The sequence below is a fragment of the Mastigoproctus giganteus genome, chromosome 3, assembly GCF_048544385.1.
Source record: "Mastigoproctus giganteus isolate SK-2022 chromosome 3, ASM4854438v1, whole genome shotgun sequence".
In the NCBI taxonomy this organism is placed as follows: domain Eukaryota; kingdom Metazoa; phylum Arthropoda; class Arachnida; order Uropygi; family Thelyphonidae; genus Mastigoproctus; species Mastigoproctus giganteus.
Genome location: NC_143577.1, coordinates 248,471,880 through 248,496,570, shown reverse-complemented (window position 1 = coordinate 248,496,570; position 24,691 = coordinate 248,471,880). Strand labels below are relative to the sequence as shown.

The following is a 24,691-nucleotide window of genomic DNA, read 5'->3' as shown; positions in this document are numbered from 1 at the left end:
CATGCAAAGCATGCATGGACTGTCTAAAGCTACTGCATTAAAAGCTTGTTTAATCTATGAATTCCTTTTTCCATAGAAATTGTGTTGGGAATTGTCTGATTTTAATGAAACTTGGGATGAATTGACAGATTTTTCTAAAAGAACTAAATATAAAATTTCATGAACATCTACTATTGGGAGTTGAGTTGTTACATATGAATGGACAGACAGACAGATAAATGGATGTGTAAGTGCTTATGCACACATAAGCACTTACACACAGAACACAGAAGCCTATGGCAGATATAAGCTAATCTGTAATCAAGTCACAAAGGAGATTAGGCAAGCAAAGGCAGATTACGAAAAATCTTTGGCAAAGGATACTAAGAAAAACAGTAAGGATTTCTTTACTTATATAAACTCTAAAAGGAAGGGGATGAATCAGATTGGTCCACTTGATATCAATGGTTCGACTGTTGATGATCCTGCTCAGATAGCAAACAAACTGAATGAGTATTTTGGAAAATACTCATTCAGTTCAAGGAAAATGCCAGAAGTATATCAAATTGTAACAGGGTGCTTAATGATTTTGTAATAACTGAGAGCAAAGTGGAGGAGAAATTGTTGAAGTTAAACATAAGAAAGGTAACTGGGGTGGATGGGATCTATCCAGTTATATTAAAGGAGGCGTCAAAGGAACTAAGCAAACCCTTATCCATAATTATGAGAGCATCCTTGGACTCAGGGGAAGTCCCCATGGACTGGAGATGTGCAAATGTATCCCCAATTCACAAGTAATCACAAACCAGTTAGTTTAAATTCTGTTCCCGGTAAAATAATGGAGTCATTGGTTAAAAATGCATTGCAGGATCATCTAGACAAGACTGCAGCAATAATTCAGACACATCATGGGTTTGTTAAGGGAAAGTCTTGACTGACAAATTTTATTGGACACTATGATGTGGTTACAAAGGAACTGGATGCAAAAAATAATTTTGATATCATATACTTGGATTTCGGGAAAGCTTTAGACACTGTTGTGCGTGAAGACTACTGTACAAATTGCAGCAGAATGGTATTAAGAGTAAGTTGCTACAATGGATAAAAGGATGGTTGAGTGGAAGAAGACAGAGGGTAGTAATCAATGGATGCTGCTCTTCATGGACTAATATTATTAGTGCAGTCCCACAGGGTTTGGTGTTGGGCACACTGTTGTTTTGTATATTTATCAATGATATTGATGAAGATATATCAGGCTTAGTGTCAAAGTTTGCAGATGATATAAAGGTTGGCTGGGTTGTTAATGACAGTAATGGCAGTGTGCTACTGCGACAGGATCTAGAAAATTTGGGCAGATGGGCTAAGAAGTGGCAACTGAAGTTTAACATTGACAAATGCAAAGTACTGCATATGGGTAGAAGTAACCCCAGAGGAATGTACCAACTGTGTGGTACTACACTTAGGGTGGTAGAAAATGAAAAAGACCTGGGAGTAATTGTGCAGTCAGATATGAAGTTTTCTGAGCAATGCAGACAGGCTGCCAGGGCAGGTCATGGGGTTTTGTCAATGATATATAGGAATTTTGCTAGCAGGGAAAAGGAGGTGATTGTCCCTCTGTATAAGGCAATGGTCAGCCCACGCCTTGAGTACTGCATACAGGTCTGGAGGCCTCATTTTAGGGAGGATGTAGATTTGCTTGAGGGTGTACAGAGAAGGTCAACAAGATTGGTGAGGGAAATGAAGGGATCCTCTTACCAAGAGAGGCTTATGTTCTGCAAATTGCAGTGGCTGGAGAGTAGGCAACTGCAAGGTGATCTGATTGAGGTGTATAAGGCCTTGAATGGGTTGAGCACACTGAATTCTGATGGGATTCTTCCACTTGTTCAGACTACAAACCTAAGGGGACATAAATTCAAATTGAGGAAAGACAGATGTAGAATTGATTGGCAGAAATTTGCCTTTAGCCAGCGGGTGGTTAATTGCTGGACAAACTTCCATCTGTCATTGTGGAAGTTTGATAGCTTAAATAAATTCAAGGAAGAACTGGACAAACTTTTAGAGGGAATGGTTGTGTGAATTTTTTTTTGGCTGATGCTACATAAGCTCATACACTTGCTTTCTTGCATCACATGCCTCTATTACTATATTTATATATATATATAAATATAGTAATAGTAATAATAATATATATATATATAGGAGCAGGAGTGCAATAACACACAGACTCTTCAAGTAGACCAGGGTTCATGCCTCTGACTGCTAAATACAGTCACTCTGCCAATCAGCCCTTGACAAGTATAGCAGATTATGGCTCCTTTCCCTCAGTGTGCTTGTTGAAGAGGCTTCCAACTTGCAGCCGATTGAAAATGGCTGCAGATTTATTATTTTTTTTATTATATATATATATATATATTACATGTGGAAGTGCCCAAAAAAATCTGAATTGACGGTTGTAAGATAGTTTTTACCTTCTGCATTCACCTTTTTTATGTTTATACTTACTTCCTAAATGAAAAAAATAAATAAATTGTTTATATAAAATGACATAATTATCATGCTTTTGTTATCTTTCTTAATAACTTTATGACTACACAAAGCACTTTAAAAAGCATTTTATATGTTCTGTGCTACTATAATAATGGATTTCAAATTTATATTGACTTTTTAAAAATTAAAAATGAAGTTAATCAATATCAGGTTTACAGATCTTGACAGATTCATTTATGAGAGTTATTGGGGATCCAAGTGGCAGTATATATGCTTTAGGAGATTGTGCTGCAAATGATGAGATGCCTCTACCTTGCACAGCTCAGGTATTTAGGTTTCCAATAATCATTTTCTAGAATTTAATATTTTTTAAATATGAATTTAAAATAATTTTGGACAAAATTATGTATTTAGCTTTTTTCACTTTAGGTTAATAATAAAACATTATGCATATCAGTAAAATGGTTTTGTCATTTGTTTGCAGAGGTCTGAGTCCACATCCTTGGAGGTGAGAAAATTTCTTAAAAGGCCACTAATTGGAGCTGAGAGAGAGAGAGAGAGAGAATAAGAGAGAGAGAGAGAGAGAGAGAGAGAGAGAGACTCGCATGAGTTATTTCAGGTTTTTTAACACCCACAACATATAATTGGTCACACTTGTAAAGACATGACGAAACCATAGGAACTAGATTATCATGAGACTAATACCAGTGCACTAGAGATTCCCAGAACAAGTAAAAATGTTAGTAAAACATCCAATAATGTTTTACTCAAGAGTAACATTATTAAAGTGTGTAGGTATCACCAAACATAGTTTAAGATTCCAAGAAGGAATAAATTACTTGCCTCCGAAACAGAAGGAGTTTTATCAAACCGTGGTTATCCTGCCATTTTTACCCAAATGAACAGGAAATTAACTTATAGTAAATTCTCCCTAAATACAGTAAACCCCCGCTATTTGCGAGGGTTACGTTCCTGAGAAATGTCGCGAATTCCGAAAACGCGAATACTGAGTTATGGCTCCCATAGAAATAAAGGGGTTCCGTTCCAAAGTATGAAATATATAAGAAAAACTAGTCTAAAATTTTGTCTATGTATGTATTATATGTACCTTCATAATATGACTATGTACATAGACAGTACATTGTGAAATGCAAGCATATGGCATCGAAATGAAAATAAGAAACAATTTAATATTACCATGTAAATTAAATGACCATGTAATATTTATAAGAAATTTCAAACAAATCTTTCAAATCAGCGCCTTTGCTAGCAAAAAAACTTATCCCGCCAGTGCTATCACCAGTTTCGCTAAAGTGTTGATAATGGAGTTTTGCCTTTTCACGAATGGTGAGTGAACTTAACGGAATTTTATTTTGAGTTTTGTCTTCTATCTACAGATTTAAAGCTTTTTTCCATTTTTTCTAATTTAACATCACGAGTTACAGAGCAAATTTTTGAAGCAATTAGCTCGTTTTCACGGACCCTACGGCGGATTTTTTCTTCCGATTTCTTGATTGATCGTACCGTTGACTCATTGATTTTATAATATTTTGCCACTGAGGAGACACTTTCACCATTAGAAATTTTATCTAATAACTCAATTTTATTTGCTAATATCATCCTTGTTATTCGTAGCCATATTTTTGTAGGGATTAGAAAGAACTTGTCCACAATAAAGTCACTTTCTTCCTCAAAAAAGTCTGTTTTACACTGCAAAACGGTAGATTTATCACTTTTGTAAGCATATCAATTTATAAATTGATAAATTTATTCAATTTATAAGCATATAAATTAAAAACAAACGACGAAACCTTCCATGACAAGCGCATAACACATACTAAACAAGGATTAGCGAGAAACATCTTCGCTCGCGATTTTGTTACACCTCTCCCCCCACCCACTGAGGGCTGTTTTGACTGGGAAAGATAATTTTAGCCACGCTCATGTTTTTTTATGGCGGAAAATATTCACAGCGCTTTAAAATTCACATTTTTTTAGGTTTCATTTTATATTAAATCACCGATCGCGAATACGCGAAACTGCAAATACAGATACCGCGAATAGCAGAGGTTTACTGTATACTCAAATGACCATTTCTGCAACCTCAGTGTAATATGGGTGTAATGGAACAACTTTAACACCATATTATAAGGGAAGTGTGTATTAGCCAAAAATAACATTTAACAAGTTGTTTTTAAATGACTAAAAGACAACTTAGTATGCCAGTATTTTTATATAATCAAATTCATTTTACATATGTTTTTTTTTAAATTCCTGCTTATTCACCTTGCATAAAGTTAATTACAGCTGCACCTTTGCACCTGCTGTTACAAGTGGGTGCAAGGTGCCTTGGCAAACCAATGAATTAAAAGGAAAGTAATCACCCACTTCTTGCATTCAACTTCCAAATGACTGAAAGCATATGCTACCATTTCTGGAAGAGATGTTTATTTCAGATTAATTTGAATTTAGAAAAAATTAAAAATGGTCTTTTAATATGAGTTCTCAGCTTGATAGATGAGCAGAAGTTTAACTTTGAAGTCTCTTTCTGAATTGCCTCCTATCAGAGGAGTCAGTCTTTCCTTAGCAGTTTTGAATCCAAAATTGCCAAGAATCTTTTTCAATGATCTGTTTTCTGTTCATGGAACAATTCAGCCACTAAAGTATCTGCATTAGCAACCTCTCTTTGCATTCCAATATTGTGAAACTGATGGCATTTGATGAAACAGTAAAACCATTCAATCCTTGCTTTAAATTCCTTTTCTGTTGAAGTTGCACCATCATGCTTTTTAACAGTTTTGTAAAGGCATAAAAATTTCGCCTTCTTCATTTTAGGCTATCAGACTCTAAGGAATGTGCTTCCAAAAGTGATCCTGATAAAAGGTGAATAAATGCTTTTCCATTTCAGTAATATTTGAATTAGGATTCTTTATTCTTGTCAGTGTCATGACAGTAGCATTACAAATTTCCTGAAGGATTTTATCCTTCCTTTCACAATTACCAATTGAATCCAGTCCAGGTTCAGAATACATGAATGCCGCCTTCATATTGCAAACCTATTTTCATACATAATCTTTTTCTTTATGTCCAAGCTTACTTTTACATAAAAGTAAGTAAAGTTTGAAAGTACAAGTAAAAGTACGCCTTACTTTTACTTGTACTTTCAAAAAGGAATTTTTTGCAAAAAGCATTTTTTATTTACCTATTCTTAATATGGAGAGAAAAGGTGTAATTAAAATATTTCATTATAGTGGCAATTCATTAAATACGAATTCGTTAAATGGGAATTGCCTACACCTTTAAAGATTAACATTAGCATTAGTAGAGGCATATGATGCAAGAAAGCAAGCTTATACAGCATCAGCCAAAACAAAAAAAAAAAAAAAAAAACCCTTTCCATTTCACCCATCCATTCATTCCAAATGTTTGTCTAGTTCTGCCTTGAATTTATTTAAGCTGTCAACCTCTACAACGACAGATGGAAGTTTGTTCCAGCAGTCAACTACCTGCTGGCTAAAGGAAAATTTCCACACATCTATTCGACAACTATCTTTCTCAATTTCAGTTTATGCCCCCTCAGGTTTGTAATCTGAGCAAGAGGAAGAATCCCATCAGCATTGAGCCTACTCAATCCATTCAAGGCCTTGTACACAGGTCAATATTGAAAAAAAGTTGCGTGTTAGGGATGAATGTGAAAGTGTCTGCAATTCTGCTCAGACACGATAAGAGAGAGTATATGATGAGAGCCTTGTCGATCAATTCAGCCCTGGAGAGATTGTGCAAGACTCAAGGGGTAGAATTTTTTTCAGCCTGGTATGTGCTTGTTGACAGGAGAGACTGCTTCTACAGGGATGGGGTACACTTAAATAGAAAGGGTGCAAGAATATTTGCTGATGCTATCGAGGCAGTCTTAGGTGGATCGAAAAACTGCTAGCCTGGGGGATACACAGACTAAAAGGTTAACAGTGGCCGCAGGCAGAGGAAAAAGTGATTCTTGCATTGCTTCTATTAGAATGAGCAGCAGCCTGGAAAGTAAGTAATGGAGATTTCCAAGACTGTTGGGAGTCATAGTAGAACAGATAAATACATGGGCTGTTTTAGGGTAACTAAGAGTATAAACAGATGCATGTACACCAATGCTAGGAGTATAGTTAATAAATTTGATGAGTTTGAAGTGCGTTCCAAGACATCAAAGGCAGATATTGTTGGGATATCAGAGATGTGGTGTCACACAGATATAAGCAGTGCAGAATTGGAATTTGGGGAGTACAATGTGTACTGGAAGGATAGACAGGACAGAAGAGGACGAGGGGGGGGGTTATGCTGTTAGTTAAGAAACACATAAAATCTAAGGAAGTGCAACCAGTTGATGTTGGTGGACAATGCAGTGTTGAGTCTGTTTGGTGTGAAATAAGCACTGGGAAAGGAAAAATGAGAGTAGGTGTGTTATAGCCCTAATGAATCTGATGAGTATAATGAGATGAGCAATTGTGCAGAAAAATAGAGTGGGCCAGTAAATCAGAATGTCTTAAAATGGGGGATTTTAACTTTCTAGATATTGACTGGAACTTGTGGATTTGTCACTCGCACACTAACAAGACTTTTGTGGATTTATTGGATGACTGTTTTCTACAGCAACATGTTCGAGAGGCAACCAAAGGGAGTAATACTCTTGATCTGATTATCAGCAGTGATTATTCATACATTAAGAATTTGCAGATAAAGGAACCACTGGGTGACAGTGATCACAATGTACTGATGTGGGAATTACTTCAAGATGTAACTACCATTAAGGCTAAAAGGAAGGGCTTTTGCTTTCGTAAAGGTGACTACAGGGGTCTCAGACAGTTTTTAAATTCTGTACAGTGGGATCAACTGATGATGTTATCAATGTTGAATTCTAAATGGGAAGCCTTCAGGGACTTAATTTTGGAGGCTACTAAGCTTTTCATTCCAACTAAGAAATACTGTTCAAGGCCTAAATGGATGTCAGGTGAATTAATGATGCTCACGGCAGAGAAGAAAAATGGATGGGATGCATATAAAGTATCAGGTGACACAGAAGCCTATTGCAGGTATAAACTAGTCTGTAATCAAATCACAAAGGAGGTTAGGCAGGCGAAGGCACATTACGAGAAATCTTTGGCAAAGGATGCAAAGAAAAACAGCAAAGGGTTCTTTACTTATGTAAACTCTAGAAGGAAAGGGATGAATCAGATTGGACCACTTAACATAGATGAGTTTAACTATTGATGATCACGCTCAGGTAGCTGATAAACTGAATGAGTATTTTGCATCTACATTCATACATTAGGAGTTATTCAATGAGGGGGAGTGCCAGAAGTTTATGAAATGCTAACAGGGAGCTAAGTGATTTTGTAATAACTGAGAGCAAAGTGGAGGGATAATTTTTGAAGTTAAACATAAGGAAAGCACCTGGAGTGGATAGGATCTATCCAGTTATATTAAAGGTGGCAGCAAAGGAAGTAAGCAAATCCTTAGCCATAATTATGAGATCTTCCTTGGATTCAGGGGAGGTCCCCATGGAGGTGTGCAAATGTATCACCAATTCACAAAGGGGATTCCAAACGTGACACAAGTAACTACAGACCTGTTAGTTTAACTTGTATTCCGGGGAAAATAATGGAATCATCTAGACAAGACTGCAGTAATAGTTAAGGCACAGCATGGGTTTGTGAAAGGGAGGTCTTGTCTGACAAATTTGATTGGATACTATGATGTGGTCACAAAGGAACTGAATGCCAAAAATAATTTTGATATCATATACTTGGATTTCAGGAAAGCTTTTGATACTGTTGCACATGGAAGACTGCTGTACAAATTGGAACAGTATGGCATTAAGGGAAGTTGCTGCAATGGATAAAGGGATGGTTGAGTGAGAGATAGCAGAGAGTGGTAATAAATGGACACTGCTCTACATTGACTAATGTTATTAGCGAAGACCCCCAGGGTTTGGTGCTGGGCCCATTGTTGGTTTGTGTATTTATCAATGAAGGTATATCAGGCTTTGCATCATCTGTAAACGTAATGTCCAAGTTTGCAGATGATGCAAAGGTTAGTATGGTTGTTAATGACACTAAAGACAGTATGCTACTGCAACAGGATCTATAAAAGTTAGGCAGATGGGCTGAGAAGTGGCAACTGAAGTTTAACATTGACATATACAAAATGCTGCACATGGGTAGCAGTAACCCAAGAGAAATGTACCAACTGTGTGGTACTACACTCAGGGAAGTGGAGAATGAAAAAGACCTAGGGTAATTGTGCAGTCAGATATGAAGTTCTCTGAGCAGTGCAGATGGGCTACCAGAGCAAGTCATGGAGTTTTGTTAATGATATATAGGAATTTTGCTAGCAGAGACAAGGAGGTGATTGTCCCTTTGTATAAGGCAACGATCAGGCCACACCTTGAGTACTGCGCACATGTCTTGAGGCCTTATTTTAGGAAGGATGTAGAGTTGCTAGAACAAGTACAGAGAAGGGCAACAAGATTGGTGAGAGGAACAAAGGGGTGTGTGCTTATGAAGAAAGGCTTGAGTCCTGCAAATTGCAGCATCTGGAGACTAGGCACCTGCAAGGTGAACTGATTGAGATATTATAAGGCCTTGAATAGTTTGAGCACGCTCAATGCTGATGGGATACTTCCACTTGCTCAGACTAAGAATCTGAGGGGGCATAGATTCAAATTGAGGAAAGACAGTTGTAGAATAGATGTGCAGAAGTTTGCCTTTAGTCAGTGAGTAGTTGATTGCTGGAACACACTTCCATCTGTTGTTGTGGAAGTTGATAGCTTAAATAAATTTAAGGCTGAACTAGACAAATATTTGGAGTGACTGGATGGGCGAAATGGGAAGGTTTTTTTTTTTTTTTTTGGCTGATGCTGTATAAGCTTGCTTTCTTGCATCATATGCCTCAACTAATGCTAATGCTAACTCTAGTCCTCTTACACTTATCATTATTACACAGTATTTCCTGTTTCTATGATAATTCAATCACAAAGAATTAGAACTTCTTGCACCAGGAACATTACCTTCTGTTCATGATGTCCCCCTCCTTCCCTGCAACACAATACATTAAAGACATTGAGTTTGACATTTAAGTGGAAATCTCATTCAACAGAATGCTGAGTTTGCACTTAATTTCTACTTCTTCTCTAGCAGAAAAATAATCACTTGTGCACTATAGCCACTATTGTTTTCTTCTAATGGTAGCTTCAAATGCATACCACAATCACTACAACAAAAAAGTCTCCTAGGAGTATCACCTGCAGCAGTTGTCTGGTCATGCCATCCTGGGTTATAGTATTTTCACACATTTAGTTATTAGGCGCACTATAGCCATAGTTTGTTTGCTATTAAACCGTTACCACACACACACACACACACACACACACACACACACACACACACACACACACACACACACACACACACACACACACACACACATTTAGTTATGAGTATATAGATATGTAAAGAAATCCATCTTGTTTAATTTAATAAAAGTGTATATAAGCAAGTAATGAACCCTGATTAAATTAAAGATATCTAAGCCCTTAGCCATATGTTTATAAATTCTAGCTCTCGTATAACTCTCTCTCTCTCTCTCTCTCTCTCTCTCTCTCTCTCTCTCTCTCTCTCTCCTTCACTCTCACTTCATTTAAAACTTTTGTCAGTGTTGTCGTATTCCTTCTATAGTATTTAGTACATTCTTTTAGTCCAGTACAGAGGTTTTTAAACTGTCCATCAAGTGTGCAGTAAGCTAATTATGAGCTAATAAAGTACATTTTTGGTACATTCTCCCTCCCTCCCACCTGTACCAATAAGGTAAAGGTGGGAGGGAGAGAAAAATTACGGAACAGATCTGGAAAACAGCGAAGCAAAGTTTCAGTAGACCAGAATCCTTCAGATATCTGGGAATTATGATTCAACATGATAGTATTAATACCCCAGAAATTTAGGCTCGTCTTAATGCTGGTAATAGATGCTATTTTTCCCTGCAGAAACACTTTTGATCAAAACTGCTCTCTAGAGAATGAAATTAGTGTTATAGAATGAAAACAGTAGTACGACCTGTCATGACATGCTAGTGAAACATGGGTGCTTAAAAAGAAGGACGAAAAATCTTTAAATGTGTAGGAAAGAAAGATATTAAGGAAAATTTTTGGCCCTGTAAAAGTCAGGGAAGAGTGAAAAATAAGGACAAACCAAGAGTTGAAGGAACTGTATGGAGAACCGGATATAATAGGAGTGATAAAGAGCTCAAGACTTAGATGGGCAGACCATGTGATACAAATGGAGGAAAACAGATGGCCAAAGAAAGCAATGGAAGGGCATTCGGGAGGAAGAAGATTGAGAGGAAGACCGAGAAGGAGGTGAATGGATGACAGAGAGAACGACCTATGACAACTTAGTGTGAGATGATGAAAAACAATGGCCAGGGAAAGAGACAGCTAGAAGAAAATCATTGAGGAGGCCAAGGTTCTACAAGGACCGTAGCGCTGTGGAGTAAGTAAGGTAAATTTTTATTAGATAATATTAAAAAAATAAAGTTAATTACAATTATCATTTTATAATGGTAATTGTCTCACATTCATTTTTCCTACTGCTATGACCCTTATAAGTACCCCTAAAGCTATGCAACCCTCCCCCACCATCACATCAAGTTGACAACGAGTGGTTTAGTGGTAGTCTCCTCTGAGTCAAACCTGTAAGTTGAAAAGGATTTATTTTTTTAAGGGGCTCATTTTTTTTTATTTTAAGGAAATGTCTTTTTTTATGAATTGTATTTGAAATTCCATCTTCCAACACTATTTTTAATAGTATTTTAAATTTCTTCTTTGCTGTACAGTATTTGTACTTATGTGCAAAATTATTTATTAATGCAAAGTTACGCCTTATAAATAAGATATGACTTTGCATTAATAGGTTTAATGTTCTCAGTGTTCAAATGAATTAGTTGTGGCTTTTTGTTATAAATGTATTCAACATTGATATATATTTTTGACTAATTACTCCTAGCTTTAGTATGTAAATATGTGGAGTGTATACTTTTTTGTTCATTATGATTTTATCACATTTTATGTTAGTATTTAATGAATCATTTTTTTGGTTCTCACCTTTTCTCTTTTTTATTTTTTGCTAAATAGTTTTTTCTTCTGTAATGAGTATGTTCTTTATTATTTATTTAAAATACTTTTAATTCGTGCTTTCTGTTTTGATGTCATATCTTTTGTAATGACCATATTCCTCTTTCAGCAGTTTAGCTTTTTTTTAATACTTAGAAGCAATGTCTTTGAATGTATTTGCTTGCTATTCTCAGCCATCTGTACATGTTTTGGCCTTGGTTTTCAGAGGAAGTTAGATAGAGATACTTTGATGTTGGAAGCTTTTCAAGTATGCTATGAGCATGGTATTTCTTGAGACACCTAAATTTATCCAGTTTAAAAAAATTTATGATCCTAAATCTTTGTGAATTACAAATGTATAAGAATCAAAAGAAAATAAGTTTAAAAAAATAAAATCAACACTTTATTCTTTTACTTTCAAACTTTTATTTTACAGGTAGCAGAGCGACAGGGGCGTTATCTTGCTAAATGTCTCAACGATAAAGCTAATACAGATAAGATTCCACCTTTCACTTTTAAGTCCTTAGGAATGCTGGCTTACATTGGAGGATGGGAAGGCCTTTCTGATCTTCCAGATTTCAAGCTGAAAGGTAGAGTTGTTCCTACTTGTTACTCGACAGCTGATAGTTCATTTACTTTCTTAAGATCATTGATTTGTATAAATTAGTTTACCAATGAGTCGGTCTACTTTCACAGTATGCTCTATTCTGAACACTTTCTATGATGATTAGTATTAGGACACTTTTTGTAATATAGTGAATTTTATAAGTTTATTGATTTACCTGCACTGATTTTTGTTTTTGGAACTTGGTAGTTGTGAGTTATTAAGGAATTGTTTCTGACTCATGTATGGATTTTACTTTTCTCTTCTCATTTTCCTTTGCTGTTTAATGTTTAGGGTACTAACTAATCTTGCCATGAACAGTTAGTTCTCAGAAAAAGTCAACAGTTAGTTGACTTTTTCTGAGATGCAGGGTTCCCCAAGATTTCCCCCCCTTTCATCCCACAAACAGAACAAATAAGCATTAGCACACTGTGATACTCTGTACTTGATAGCCTGAGTTGTTTTGGTTCTAATCTAAAATAAGTCGCCCAGCCTTGACAGTCATGTTTTTATTAATAAAGACTTACTAAGAAGAAAGGATACATCATCACTCGTTATTAATTTTGAAATAACTAAGTTCTCCCTTAACCCTTTTGTGAGGGAGTTATTTGAAAGTGTATGGGCTCCCTATGCCTGGTGTTTCGTAGGGGTGGGCTTTGTTTGGTTGTTTGTTCCTGAAATTTTGAAATTTTGTAAAAATGAAAACTGTACATAAATGCTTTTAAATGAATTTGATGAATTTGACTTTGTTGCCATAATTAGAGTAAAATTATTATCAGAATGTAAACCAAAAAATTAAAAAAAAAACATAAAAATTGGTTAAAAAATAAACTTGTCATTACTTTTTTTTAAATAATACAAGAGCTGTTCAATAAAGAATTTTTTTTTCACCACATACCTTTATTAATCATTTGTATTTTTATGGTCCTTTTCAAAGTAGTCCCCATTTGATGAAATGTACTTACTCCAGCATTTCTACCATTCTTTTTGATATGCATTTGAGAATAACCTCCAATGTGTTTACAACTTCTGATGATTGGAAACATTTGCCTCACAGCTTCTTTAACTTTGAAAATAAAAACAATTCACAGGATGCAGAGTTAGTGCAGGGCTTTAGGGTGGATGAGGAACAAATTTGACATTAATGCTGGCTAAGTACTTGATGAGAGTATGAGCAATGTGAAGTCTCACATTATTATGATGCTGCATCCGCCCACCTTCATGCAGTTGTGGTCGTTTGCAATGAATGTGATCTTGCAAAGTGTGCAGTATAGTTCTGTAGTAAGTTCCTCTAACAGTTGTATGATGTGCCACAGCATGCTGGTAAACCATTCCTTGAACTCAAAAAAAAGAGATGACATAACCTTTTTTTGCAGAAGCCACAATGTTTACTTTTTTTGTTGTTGGTTATGACGTAGACTTCCAAGCAGAGCTTTGTTGCTTACTCTCTGAGTCAGCATAACGAAGCCGTATCTCATCCACTGTTATCACCTCATGCAGAACCTCATTATCTTTAGTAACTATCTGTTACAGCTTCTGACAAACCTCCATGTGAATTTACTGTTGCTTGTGTGTGAGTAGTCGGAACCCAGCATGCACAAGCATGTCATATGCACATGTCATCTAGGTCATTGAGAATACCGTGCGTACTTCCTACTGATATTCTCAACATCTCTGCCAGTTGCCTTACTGTTATACAATGATCTTCTCTCATGATTACAGAAGCAATTTTTATGATTTCTGTGATGACGGTAGTGGTTGGAGCTCCAGAACCGCTGATTTTTGTGATTGAATTATGTCCATCTAAACATTCCAAACCACCTACCAACTGTGCTATGTGGAAGCATAGATTCACCACACACCTCTTTTAACATTTCATACACTTCAGCTGATGTTTTATTGAGACGGAAACAAAATTTGAGAGCAGCATACTGCTCTTAAATTTCGTCGGCAGTCGGTCAAATTTAAATTTGACCGACACACAGTTTTAACAGATGGAAAGACACTGGCTTTCCATCTGTTAAAACTGTGTGTATTATTCACTTGAAACACAGATAAGAGATGGCAGAATATACTTGACAGATTTCAAGAATTCATAAAAAAATGAATATATTAGTTGAAATGCACTTGAAATTACCTTGAAACATAGATCTGTATACATAATCTTTGGAGTCCACACATGAAAAACATAGATCTATGTCCTTATGGAGAAGTTAGTGTGTCAAAGCAGGTCTTGGACACAGTTCTGTATATAGTATTCTAGAATGAAGTTTTCCAGTTACATTTCTTTAGATTTTTTTTTCATGGTAGTTAACAACACTTCAGTAATGTGACTACTTGAATCAGTCTTTGAACTGATAAGCTCTTTGAATAGCAGCAACTGATTCACTAAGTTTAAAGTGTCCAACACAGTACTAATTTGCTATTCTTTCACCTCAGATGCATTCCATAATAATTTTTCAAAATTCAAGCTATGATCAATAAAGACAAAAATTCAAATGTTATTGATAGTTTAAGTTATGTTAATGAAATCCCTCTCTACTTATGAAAGAACTGGTTTTAAAATAGCGTTGTTGTGACTATAAGAAATTTCTTTATTTATGATTGTAGGTATAACTTCATACTTCTTGTGGCGGTCAGCATATTTATCTCGATTAGGTAGTTGGCGCCTTCGCATTCAAGTACCTGTGGACTGGACAAAAACAATACTGTTTGGAAGAGATATTTCAAGATTTTAATAAATCTATTTATGCTTTGTAGAATACTGTGTACTTTGTATTTTTATTTAGTACAGTGACACCTTTAACAGACACCTCTCTAAAGCAGATCCCTCTTGTTGTAGACACTCAGGCTCAGGTATCAGCCATAAGTATTTGAAATTACATGTTAAGCAATCTCTTCAAAGCAGACACTCTCTAATATGGATGTGGATACTTTGATAGCTGTCCTTTTTTATTTTTCGGCCTCCCTTGCAATGGACACTTACATTTTTTCAAGGGTAGCATTTCGGATGAACATGTTCATTGCTAGTGACACACACATATGCATGTTTTCATAGGTCTTTATTTAGCGACAAAGAGGCAAGTGAACATCAAGGTCATTACAGAATAGTGACACTAATTAGACTTCTGATAGCCATACTCAGAGTAGATTGCAGAATATGTTAATATGCTCACCACTGCTGATATAAAATTTACAGACTTCGTTTTGACTTTCTGAAGCAGTTCCATTGGCATTCACATCACTTAGCAAGGCAATAAAATTTTAAACTTGAGATATTCGCTGTTGCTCAGAGAGAAAGGGGAGAGTTTTAGTGTGAATGTAAGAATACAGTTGTAAAACTTACAATAAATTTATTTTTAAAAAATGAACACTCTACAAATGCATGCTACATTAATAAAATTGTCAGTCAAACTTAATCAGTCATTTTGAAACCACTCCGTGGCCTATTACTGTTAAACATAAGGTATGTGTAGATCTTCAAAGTACAAAAACTGACTCGCATATCTGGTGCTACCCTCTATCTATTCTGTAAGGCTAAGTTTGGTTTCCTCAGAGTATGTGTAACCACACAGTACTATAGTAAATTTCAATTGGACAGATTCTAAACAGATGTGAAATTGTGTGCAGTTCCAGGCCCAGGTAAGAATTTACAGTTACTCGTACTATACTACAGTATGTCTCAAAAGCAGTTAACTTTGAAAGAAAAAGTAGAAGTGATAGACTATTCTAGAAAAATAAAGTGTGGAGTTCATAAGACAGCTGATCATTTCAAAATTGGAAAGACTTCAGAAGCAGCAATTATTAAAAATCAAGAAACTTTGTTAAACAGTGGCGGGAAAATGGCAAGCAGTACCATACATTTGCTTCTGGCAAAGGTGCTTTGATGGACAAATTGACATTTGAGTGGTTTAATTGGGTACACAGTCAAAACATTCCCATCTCTGGGCCTATGATTCAAACCAAAGCTTTAGAAATTGCTAAAGAAATTGGCACCATTGACTAACATGTAAGATGTAGATCTTACAAATTAAAATAGAAATATTTGTTTTGCTAAAATAAATCCAGGAAGGGCGGTGGAAAGTGAAAATTAGTATTAATGCCCGAATATTAATTTCAAGATAGTAAGTGTTAAGATTGGATATTTAGTTTTAATGTAAATAAGGTTAAAGGTTGAAGAAACACTGGATTTAGAATGGACAGTTTTAGGTGTGGGAATTCAAATAGTGGCTAAAAGGTAAACAAGTAATTTAAATAATACAAGAGAACAAACAGACAGCACAATGACTAGAGAAAAGGGTGCCATTTGAGAACAGGCGAGAAAGGGTTGCTGAGCGCAAGAACAATAGCACCGTGAAACTGGATTACGAAGTGTCTCTTTTGATCTAAAAAAAGTAAAAAGTAAACAGGAAATGAGTGGACGTCCAGTGTTTGCATGAAAAGAAAATGGCATCAGGGCGACTGAATTTTGGATAACTTGGAAATATTTAGCAAAAGTGTAAAAACAAAAATGAGTGTTTTGGAGGTTACCAGCAAACATGAAATGGTCATACTGCCATGTGAAAAAAAAATAAATAAGAAATTTCTAGAGAAGGGTTGGTTTGTGTGCTAGGGGAACAGCTGGGGTGAGTTGTTTTAGCAAATAGGAAGGAATGAAAAAATTAAACAGTATGGGGATTGGTTGGAGTCTTTGAGGGAAAGAGTAAAGTTTGGCGGGGGAGTAATTGGAGAAATTGGGCATTCTGTATCTGACTTCTCTGTGGTCGAAAACTCATGAGTTCGCGGGTTGAAGTAGAAGTAGATTTTTTGGTGGTCAGAGTTCACATCTCATGGTAGCAAGATGAAGAAGAAAAAAATGTGAAAGAAAGAAAGCCTGGTCCGGCATCAGAGGGCAGTGATAGATAGTGTTAAAGGTTAAGGTAAACGTGCAAGAAAGAAAGCCCGGTCCAGAATCGGAAGGCATTGAAGGTGGTTAAGTTTAAAGATAAGTGAGCCAAGAAGAGAAAGAAAGCCTGGTCTGGCATCGGAGGGCAGTGATAGGCAGTGGTAAAGGTTAAGATAAAAGTGCGAGAAAGAAAGCCTGGCATCGGAGGGCAGTGATAGGCAGTGGTAAAGGTTAAGATAAAAGTGCGAGAAAGAAAGCCTGGCATCGGAGGGCAGTGAAGGTGGTGGTTAAGTTTAAGGTTAAAGTAAACATGCAAGAAGAGAAAGAAAGCCTGGTCCACCATTGGAAGGCAGTGATAATGGCCAATTGTTCAGATAAGTGAGCCAAGAAGAGAAAAAAAGCCTGGTCCGGCATCGGAAGGAAGTGTGCCCAAGAAATGGAAGAAAGCCCGTCTGCCAGGAAGGAAGCCTGACCACAAGGAAATTGGAAGTAGCGGCCATTCCAGAATGTAAGTCTGTTCCTGTTTTTTTTCTTGAATCCTGAACTCAAGGACTCATAACCTAGCTCTGTAAGGAATTGAGTGATGTTCCTTTTAAAAAAGGAACATTCCTGTTATTAGGCAATTCCTGTTCTATTAGGCAAGTTAGTTACAAAGGTTGAGATAATTTGTTATGAATGTTAAATGATTATGAAATAATGTAAGGACAGTACAGGGGTAAACAAAAAGAAAGTGATAGTATAAAGGAATGAATAAAGAAATTATATTTATAGAGGTAGTATTGTAAGGATAAGTTAACCTATATCATTAATTTAGGCCATGTGCAAACACAAGATAACATTAGATTATTATTTTTATCATTTATCATTATCAGCCATATGGTGCAAGGAAGCCTGAGGCTTTTGCTGCACCAGGCAAAACAAATTTCTGATTTACCCTGAGAGAGAGAGAGAGAGAGAGAAGGGAATCACCAAGAAAGAGAAGAATGATGATATCCAGCTTGGGCCCCTGGGTGTGCCAAGCCCATACTCACCAGATGTGAACCCCTGGGGTTAAATGAGGTGTAAAGGGAAAGAAATTTTATTTATAGAGAAACCTCAAGAGTAAAGAGGGATGACTTAGATGATAACTAGAGAGTAATTAAGGTAGAATGAGTGATTTGTAGTAAATATTACTGATGTAAGAGGATACCAGTTGTAATAAATTTAATGAGTTAAAAGCTAAGAGATCTAACAAAGTAATAAGAGTTGAATTGAGTTTTACTGATGATAGTCATAAAAATTGGTAATGGCAGAGAATGATTGAGTAATCATCGAGGATCCATATTAAGTAAAATACAACATGTTATTAATTTTGTAAATTGAGAATAGTTGATAGAGAGAGAGAGAGAGAGAGAGAGAGAGAGAGAGATAATGTAGTGTACTGTATGTAGTATGGTTCAAATATATGAAAATTGGTATGCATGTATGTAATTATTTGTTTTTTTTATGCAAATACTATATATAATGTTCATTAAAGGTTTGTAATTTTATTTTGTAAATAAATGTCCTTAATGTTCTGTTAACACACCCTAGAATCTAGAATTTTCTGTGAATTGCAGTCAGATTTGTGTAATGTGACTCTGTTTGAGAATTCAGTAGGGTGGAGGTCTCGCATCAAAAGAAAACAAAAACAACCCCCACAATGTCTAATGGCTGGTTTGGTAAGTTCAGTAGACATCACAATATATCCTTAAAAGCAATTTGTGGGGAGTCTACTGATGTTAATTTGGAAACCCTTGCTGAGTGGACAAAAAAGGCTGCGTGAATACTTGTTGCATACTCACCAGAAAACATTGAATGTTGATGAAACAGATCTTTTTTTTGCACAGTTCTGGATAAAACAATTTGCCTTAGAGGGGAAGTGTGCTGGAGGGAAAGTGGCAAAGGAATGTCTAACTGCGTTTTTGTGTACAAACATGGCAGTTGCAAAATACCTCTTGTTATAGGCAAATCTATAAAAACAAGGTGAGTTAAAGGTTTGGATTTAAGAAAGTTCAGTGTACATTGGAAATCAAATGATAAGGCTTGGATGGCTAGGGAGATAAAGACAGATTGATCCAGTTGGATAGAATGATTTGCCATAATAGAAAAGTTATTTTATTTCTTGACAGTGCCACATTTCACCCACACATTAAAGTGACTAATGTTGAAATGGTGTTTTTTCCTCCCATCACATCCACTGACTGCAATCCACTCCTCAGTCAAGGAATAATTGCAAACTTTAAGGTGAAATATTGGCAAATGGTTCTCAAACACCTGATTTCAAAACTTAACAAAGAAAAGAGTTGTTCAAAACTTTGCAAATATATAAATGTACTACAAGCTATAATCTGAATTAATGCAGCATGGAATGCAGTGAGCCCCTCTACAATTAAAAATTGCTTCCACAATGCAGGATTTGTTTGAGCATTAGCTAGTGTGATGATGACTTTGCAGATGCAGCTAATGCTTCTGTACTTAATTATCCTTATCTTTGTCCACTCGAGAAACAAACACTCAAAGTTTTTTGGGGGTTTTCCTACCCCTCTGCACTTTTTCAGTGTCCAGAGATTTCTTTCTCCTCACAGGATCCACTAACTAATCTGGAAGACGAATTTTCAATATCAGAATCTCTAGTTAAAGTTTTTTCCAAGACCATATCCATGTTTATGGGTGAATGTATTTGATAAGAAAAGCAAAGACAAGAGTCACAAATAAATAATCTTATAGCTGGATAAGTATCTTCTCCTTAATGTTATCCTGCAAGATAATCTCTAATTCAAAATATATGACATATGTATATAATTTTGCCAACTGGATGAAAAATTGGGGGGATATTTTGAGTTCACCAAAATATATTTTTCAGATCAAGGCTCCCATCCACCAGAGGAAGCTGGAAAAATTCTTAAAAATTAAGTAATTTTTCAAGGTCCATGCCCGCCAAACGTGGTGTCCTTAGGACCAATAGGTAGTAGTAGTAGTAGTAGTAGTGGCATGTGATGCAAGAAAGCAAATGTATGAGCTTATGCAGCATCAGCCAAAAAAAAAAAAAAAATCACACCATTCCCTCCAAATGCCTGTCCAGTTCCTCCTTAAATTTAATCAACCTATCAACTTCCACAACGACAGATGGAAGTTTGTTCCAGCAATTAACCACCCGCTGGCTAAAGGAAAATTTCCACACATCTGTTCTACATCTGTCTTTTCTTAATTTGAATTTATGCCCCCTTAGATTCGTAATCTGAACAAGTGGAAGGATCCCATCAGAATTCAGCGTGCTCAACCCATTCAAGGCCTTATATACCTCAATCAGATCACCGCGCAGGTGCCTAGTCTCCAGCCACTGCAATTTGCAGAACTTAAGCCTCTCTTGGTAAGAGGATCCCTTCATTCCCCTCACCAATCTTGTTGCCCTTCTCTGTACACGCTCAATTAAATCTACATCCTTCCTAAAATGAGGCCTCCAGACCTGTACGCAGTACTCAAGCCGTGGCCTGACCATTGCCTTATACAGAGGGATAATCACCTCCTTTTCCCTGCTAGCAAAATTCCTATATATCATTGACAAAACCCCATGACCTGCCCTGGCAGCCTGTCTGCATTGCTCAGAAAACTTCATATCTGCCTGCACAATTACTCCCAGGTCTTTTTCATTTTCTACCACCTTAAGTGTAGTACCACACTTAAGGTGGTATGTAGTACTTTGCATTTGTCAAGGTTAAACTTCAGTTGCCACTTCTTAGCCCATCTGCCCAAATTATCTAGATCCTGTTGCAGTAGCACACTGTCATTACTGTCATTAACAACCCTGCCAACCTTTGTATCATCTGCAAACTTCAACATTAAGCCTGATATACCTTCATCAATATCATTGATAAATATACAAAACAACAGTGGACCTAACACCGAACCCTGTGGGACTCCACTAATAATATTAGTCCAAGAAGAGCAGCACCCATTGATTACCACCCTCTGTCTTCTAGCACTTAACCATCCTTTTATCCATTGTAGGTGAGGAGATATAGCTACTTTAAGGCTTGGAAAGAATGGCTGAAATAAACCCACAATGCTATTCAATGGGAAAACAAAAATTGTTAGAAATCACACACTAAGGCTTTCCCATTGAGAAACCCAAGTATATTTAATGAATATATTATATTCAGTACTATGTACTACACAATTGCTATTTAGTGTTTTCCATCTCCATTGGCATATTCAAATAAGAATTCTCAAGTAGCCCATTTTTTCCCATGTAAAGTCTATGGGCCAATGCTAAGAGTCTATGGGAAATTTCACAATGGTATTCATCCCAATGTGAACTCTATTTATATATAGGTAATACCGTCTGTATTCAAATAATGCAACTGAAAAACTGTTCATTCAATGATTTCAACACAATTGCATAGTCCCAAAACCCAAAAATTTACTCAATAACTTATCAACACTTCATATTCAAGAAACTCATATTTTTATAATAGGATATGGCTTAAAAACATTTGAAATAATCTCAAGAGCAGGAGCACATTTCCACAGTCTTACCAACTAACAGTCCCTCTAGAGGACGATCATGGTACTACAGTACTTACCTGATTGATCACCTACCTAATATTAAGTTGGGCCACCACTCGCACGGATAACAGCCGCTATTCGCCTAGGCACCGACATCACTAGATGTCTGAAGACTTAATACGATCTGCAGCCTTTCCGCCTATAAAGCTTTCCAAAGTGTTGGAACAGATGACGATTTCATGTCCATAACTCTCACTTCTTGTTCCACAACATCCTACAGGGATTCCAGTCGGTTGAATTCAGGCAAATTAGGAGGCCAGTCAATGTGGGCGATATCTTCACTGTGTTCCTCAAACCCCATTATCACATGGAATATTTTATTGCATTCCCACCATTGTGGGTAGCACAGTTGGTATGATTACCGTCCTCCCAAAACCGGGTGGAAAATACATGAGTTCGAGTCCCGTCATTGACGGGAGGAATTTGTATAGGCCTTTTTCACAACATGGTTGAGATAGTCGGTCTCAGGCTTGCTTTTTTCTACTGGAAACTCAGGTTTTCTGTCCAAGCAACAGAAATTATACCACAGAACACACGCAGTTTACAGGTAATATATGTGGAGCAGTATGTCCTTAGTCGCTGATGCTCTTAAAACCCTACTGCAATTATTAAAAAATTCCCCATATTGTATTGCGATGGCAATTGTCTCACTTTCCGTTGAGCCATTATAACGCTCTGCATCCTTCGCTCACCACTAATACCCACTTAGCGTAATCCTTTACCTTTCTGTCAGTAGTAGTAGTAGTGGAGGCATGTGATGTAAGATAGCAAGCGTATGAGCTTATGTAGCATCAGCCAAAAAAAAAAAAAAAAAAAAATCCCATATCCATTCTCTCTAAACGTTTGTCCAGTTCCTCCTTGAATTTTTTTTATTTAAGCTATCAACTTCTACAACGACAGATGGAAGTTTGTTTCTGCAATTTACCCGCTGGCTAAAGGCAAATTTTTCGCACATCCATTCCACAAATGTCTTTCCCCGATTTGAATTTATACCTCCTTAAGTTCGTAATCTGAACAAGTCGAAGGATCCCATCAGAATTCAGCATCTTTGCGGAACTTAAGCTTTTCTTGGTAAGAGAACCCCTTCGTTCCCCTCACCAATCTTTTTGCCCTTCTCTGTACACACTGAAGCAACTCTATATCCTTCCTAAAATGAGGCCTCCAAACCCCAGACCTGTACGCAGTACTCAAGTCGTAGCTTGACCATTGCGTTGTACAATGGTAGGAGTCAGTTTAACCTATTCGACACGCATTCTTTGTACACCTTTGTACACTTTTTTGAAACTGCGTGCTATATTTATTACGTTCCGTAACTGAAACTTTTTCACTTTGACTTGCACAACCAAATACAAATTACTATTGCTGTAGCGTACGTAGTTTTCCTTCGTGAGGGATTACGGAGCTACCCGGCTTTTTATACTGCGAGCTATGCGGCATTGTCCATAATTCAGTGATCATTGAGTGTGCATCTATATTTATACATATATTATATATATATATTTTTTTTTTATTTATGCGCTTTTGATTGAAGGAAACAATGTGTGTGTTAAGCACCCGAGCAACTAAGGCTGTGAGGAGAAGTGTAATTTTTCTGTGAATTACCTGCATTTACAGAAGCCAAGCATTTTTTTTTTATTATTATTATTATTTACAGAGCAGAAGCCTGGAAAACAAGATGTAGGATATTTGAGAGACTGCTGGGAGTCATTGCGGTACAAGTAAACACATGGGTTGTGTTAGGGGTAGCTAAGAAAAAGAAGAGGTGCATGAATACTTGCATGTACACCAATGCTAGGAGTTTGGTAAATAAATTTGATGAATTTGAGGTATTGCTCAAAGCATCAAAGGCGGATATTTTGGGACCTCAGAGACGTGGTGCCACACAGATATAAGGAATGCAGAACTGGAATTTGGGGAGTACAATGTCTACAGAAAGGATAGACAGGATAGGAAGGGAGGAGGGGTTATGCTATTAGTTAAGAAACACATAAAATCCAAGGAAGTGAAGCCAGTTGACGTCGCTGGGCAGTGCAGTGTCGAGTCAGTTTGGTGTGATATAAGCACTGGGAGATCAAAATTGAGAGTAGGAGTGTGCTATAGGCCTAATGACTCTGATGAGTATAATAAGAAACTGTTCGGAGAAATAGAGTAGGCCAGTAAATCAGAGAGTCTTATAATAGGGGATTTTAATTTCCCAGATATTGACTGAAATTTGTGGGTTGGTCACTCACACACTAGCAAGGCTTTTGTGGATTTATTGGATGATTGTTTTCTAAATCAGCATGTTCGGGAGGCAACTAGAGGGAGTAATATTCTTGATTTTATTATCAGTAGTGATTCTTCATGTATTCAGAATCTGCAGATTCTTAATGCATAAAGAATTGAACCACTAGTTGACAGTGATCACAGTGTGCTCAAGTGGGATTTACTCAAAGAGGTAACTACCATAATGGGTAAAGGGAAGGGTTATTGCTTTCATAAAGGCGACTACGATGGTCTGAGACAGTATTTAAATTCTATACAGTGGGACCAACTGATGATGTTGCCAACAGCAAATTCAAAATAGGAAGCATTCAAAGAACTTATCTTGGAAGCTATTAGACTTTACATACCAACTAAGAAATATTGTTCAAGGTTTAGGCCAAAATGGATGTCAGATGAACTAATGAGACATATGACAGAGAAGAAAAATGTTTGGGATACATATAAATTAACACGTGACACAGAAGCCTATGATAGATACAAGTTGATTTGTAACCAAGTTACAAAGGAAAGTTAGGCAAGCGAAGGCAGATTACGAGAAATCTTTGGCAAAGGATGCAAAGAAAAACAGTAAAGAGTTCTTTTCTTAGATAAACTCTAGAAGGAAGGGGATGAATCAGATTGGTCCACTTGATATCAATGGGTCAACTGTTGATGATCCTGCTCAAGTAGCTAACAAACTAAAATGAATATTTTGCATCGACATTCACACATGAGGTGTTATTTAGGGAGGGGAATG

At 36.6% G+C, this 24,691-nt stretch overlaps 1 protein-coding gene across 1 annotated transcript in view; it reads left to right on the top strand.

Annotated features, from left to right (window-relative positions):
- LOC150089015 (uncharacterized) overlaps positions 1 to 14,956 on the top strand; it is a 75,949-nt gene extending 60,993 nt beyond the window's left edge. Inside the window, exons 7-9 of the mRNA XM_090370379.1 lie at positions 2,685 to 2,792; positions 12,051 to 12,204; positions 14,829 to 14,956. Of these exons, the coding sequence (XP_090226505.1) occupies positions 2,685 to 2,792; positions 12,051 to 12,204; positions 14,829 to 14,956 (390 nt within the window). The remainder of the gene's footprint in view (positions 1 to 2,684; positions 2,793 to 12,050; positions 12,205 to 14,828) is intronic.
- Positions 14,957 to 24,691: the final 9,735 nt, after the last annotated feature.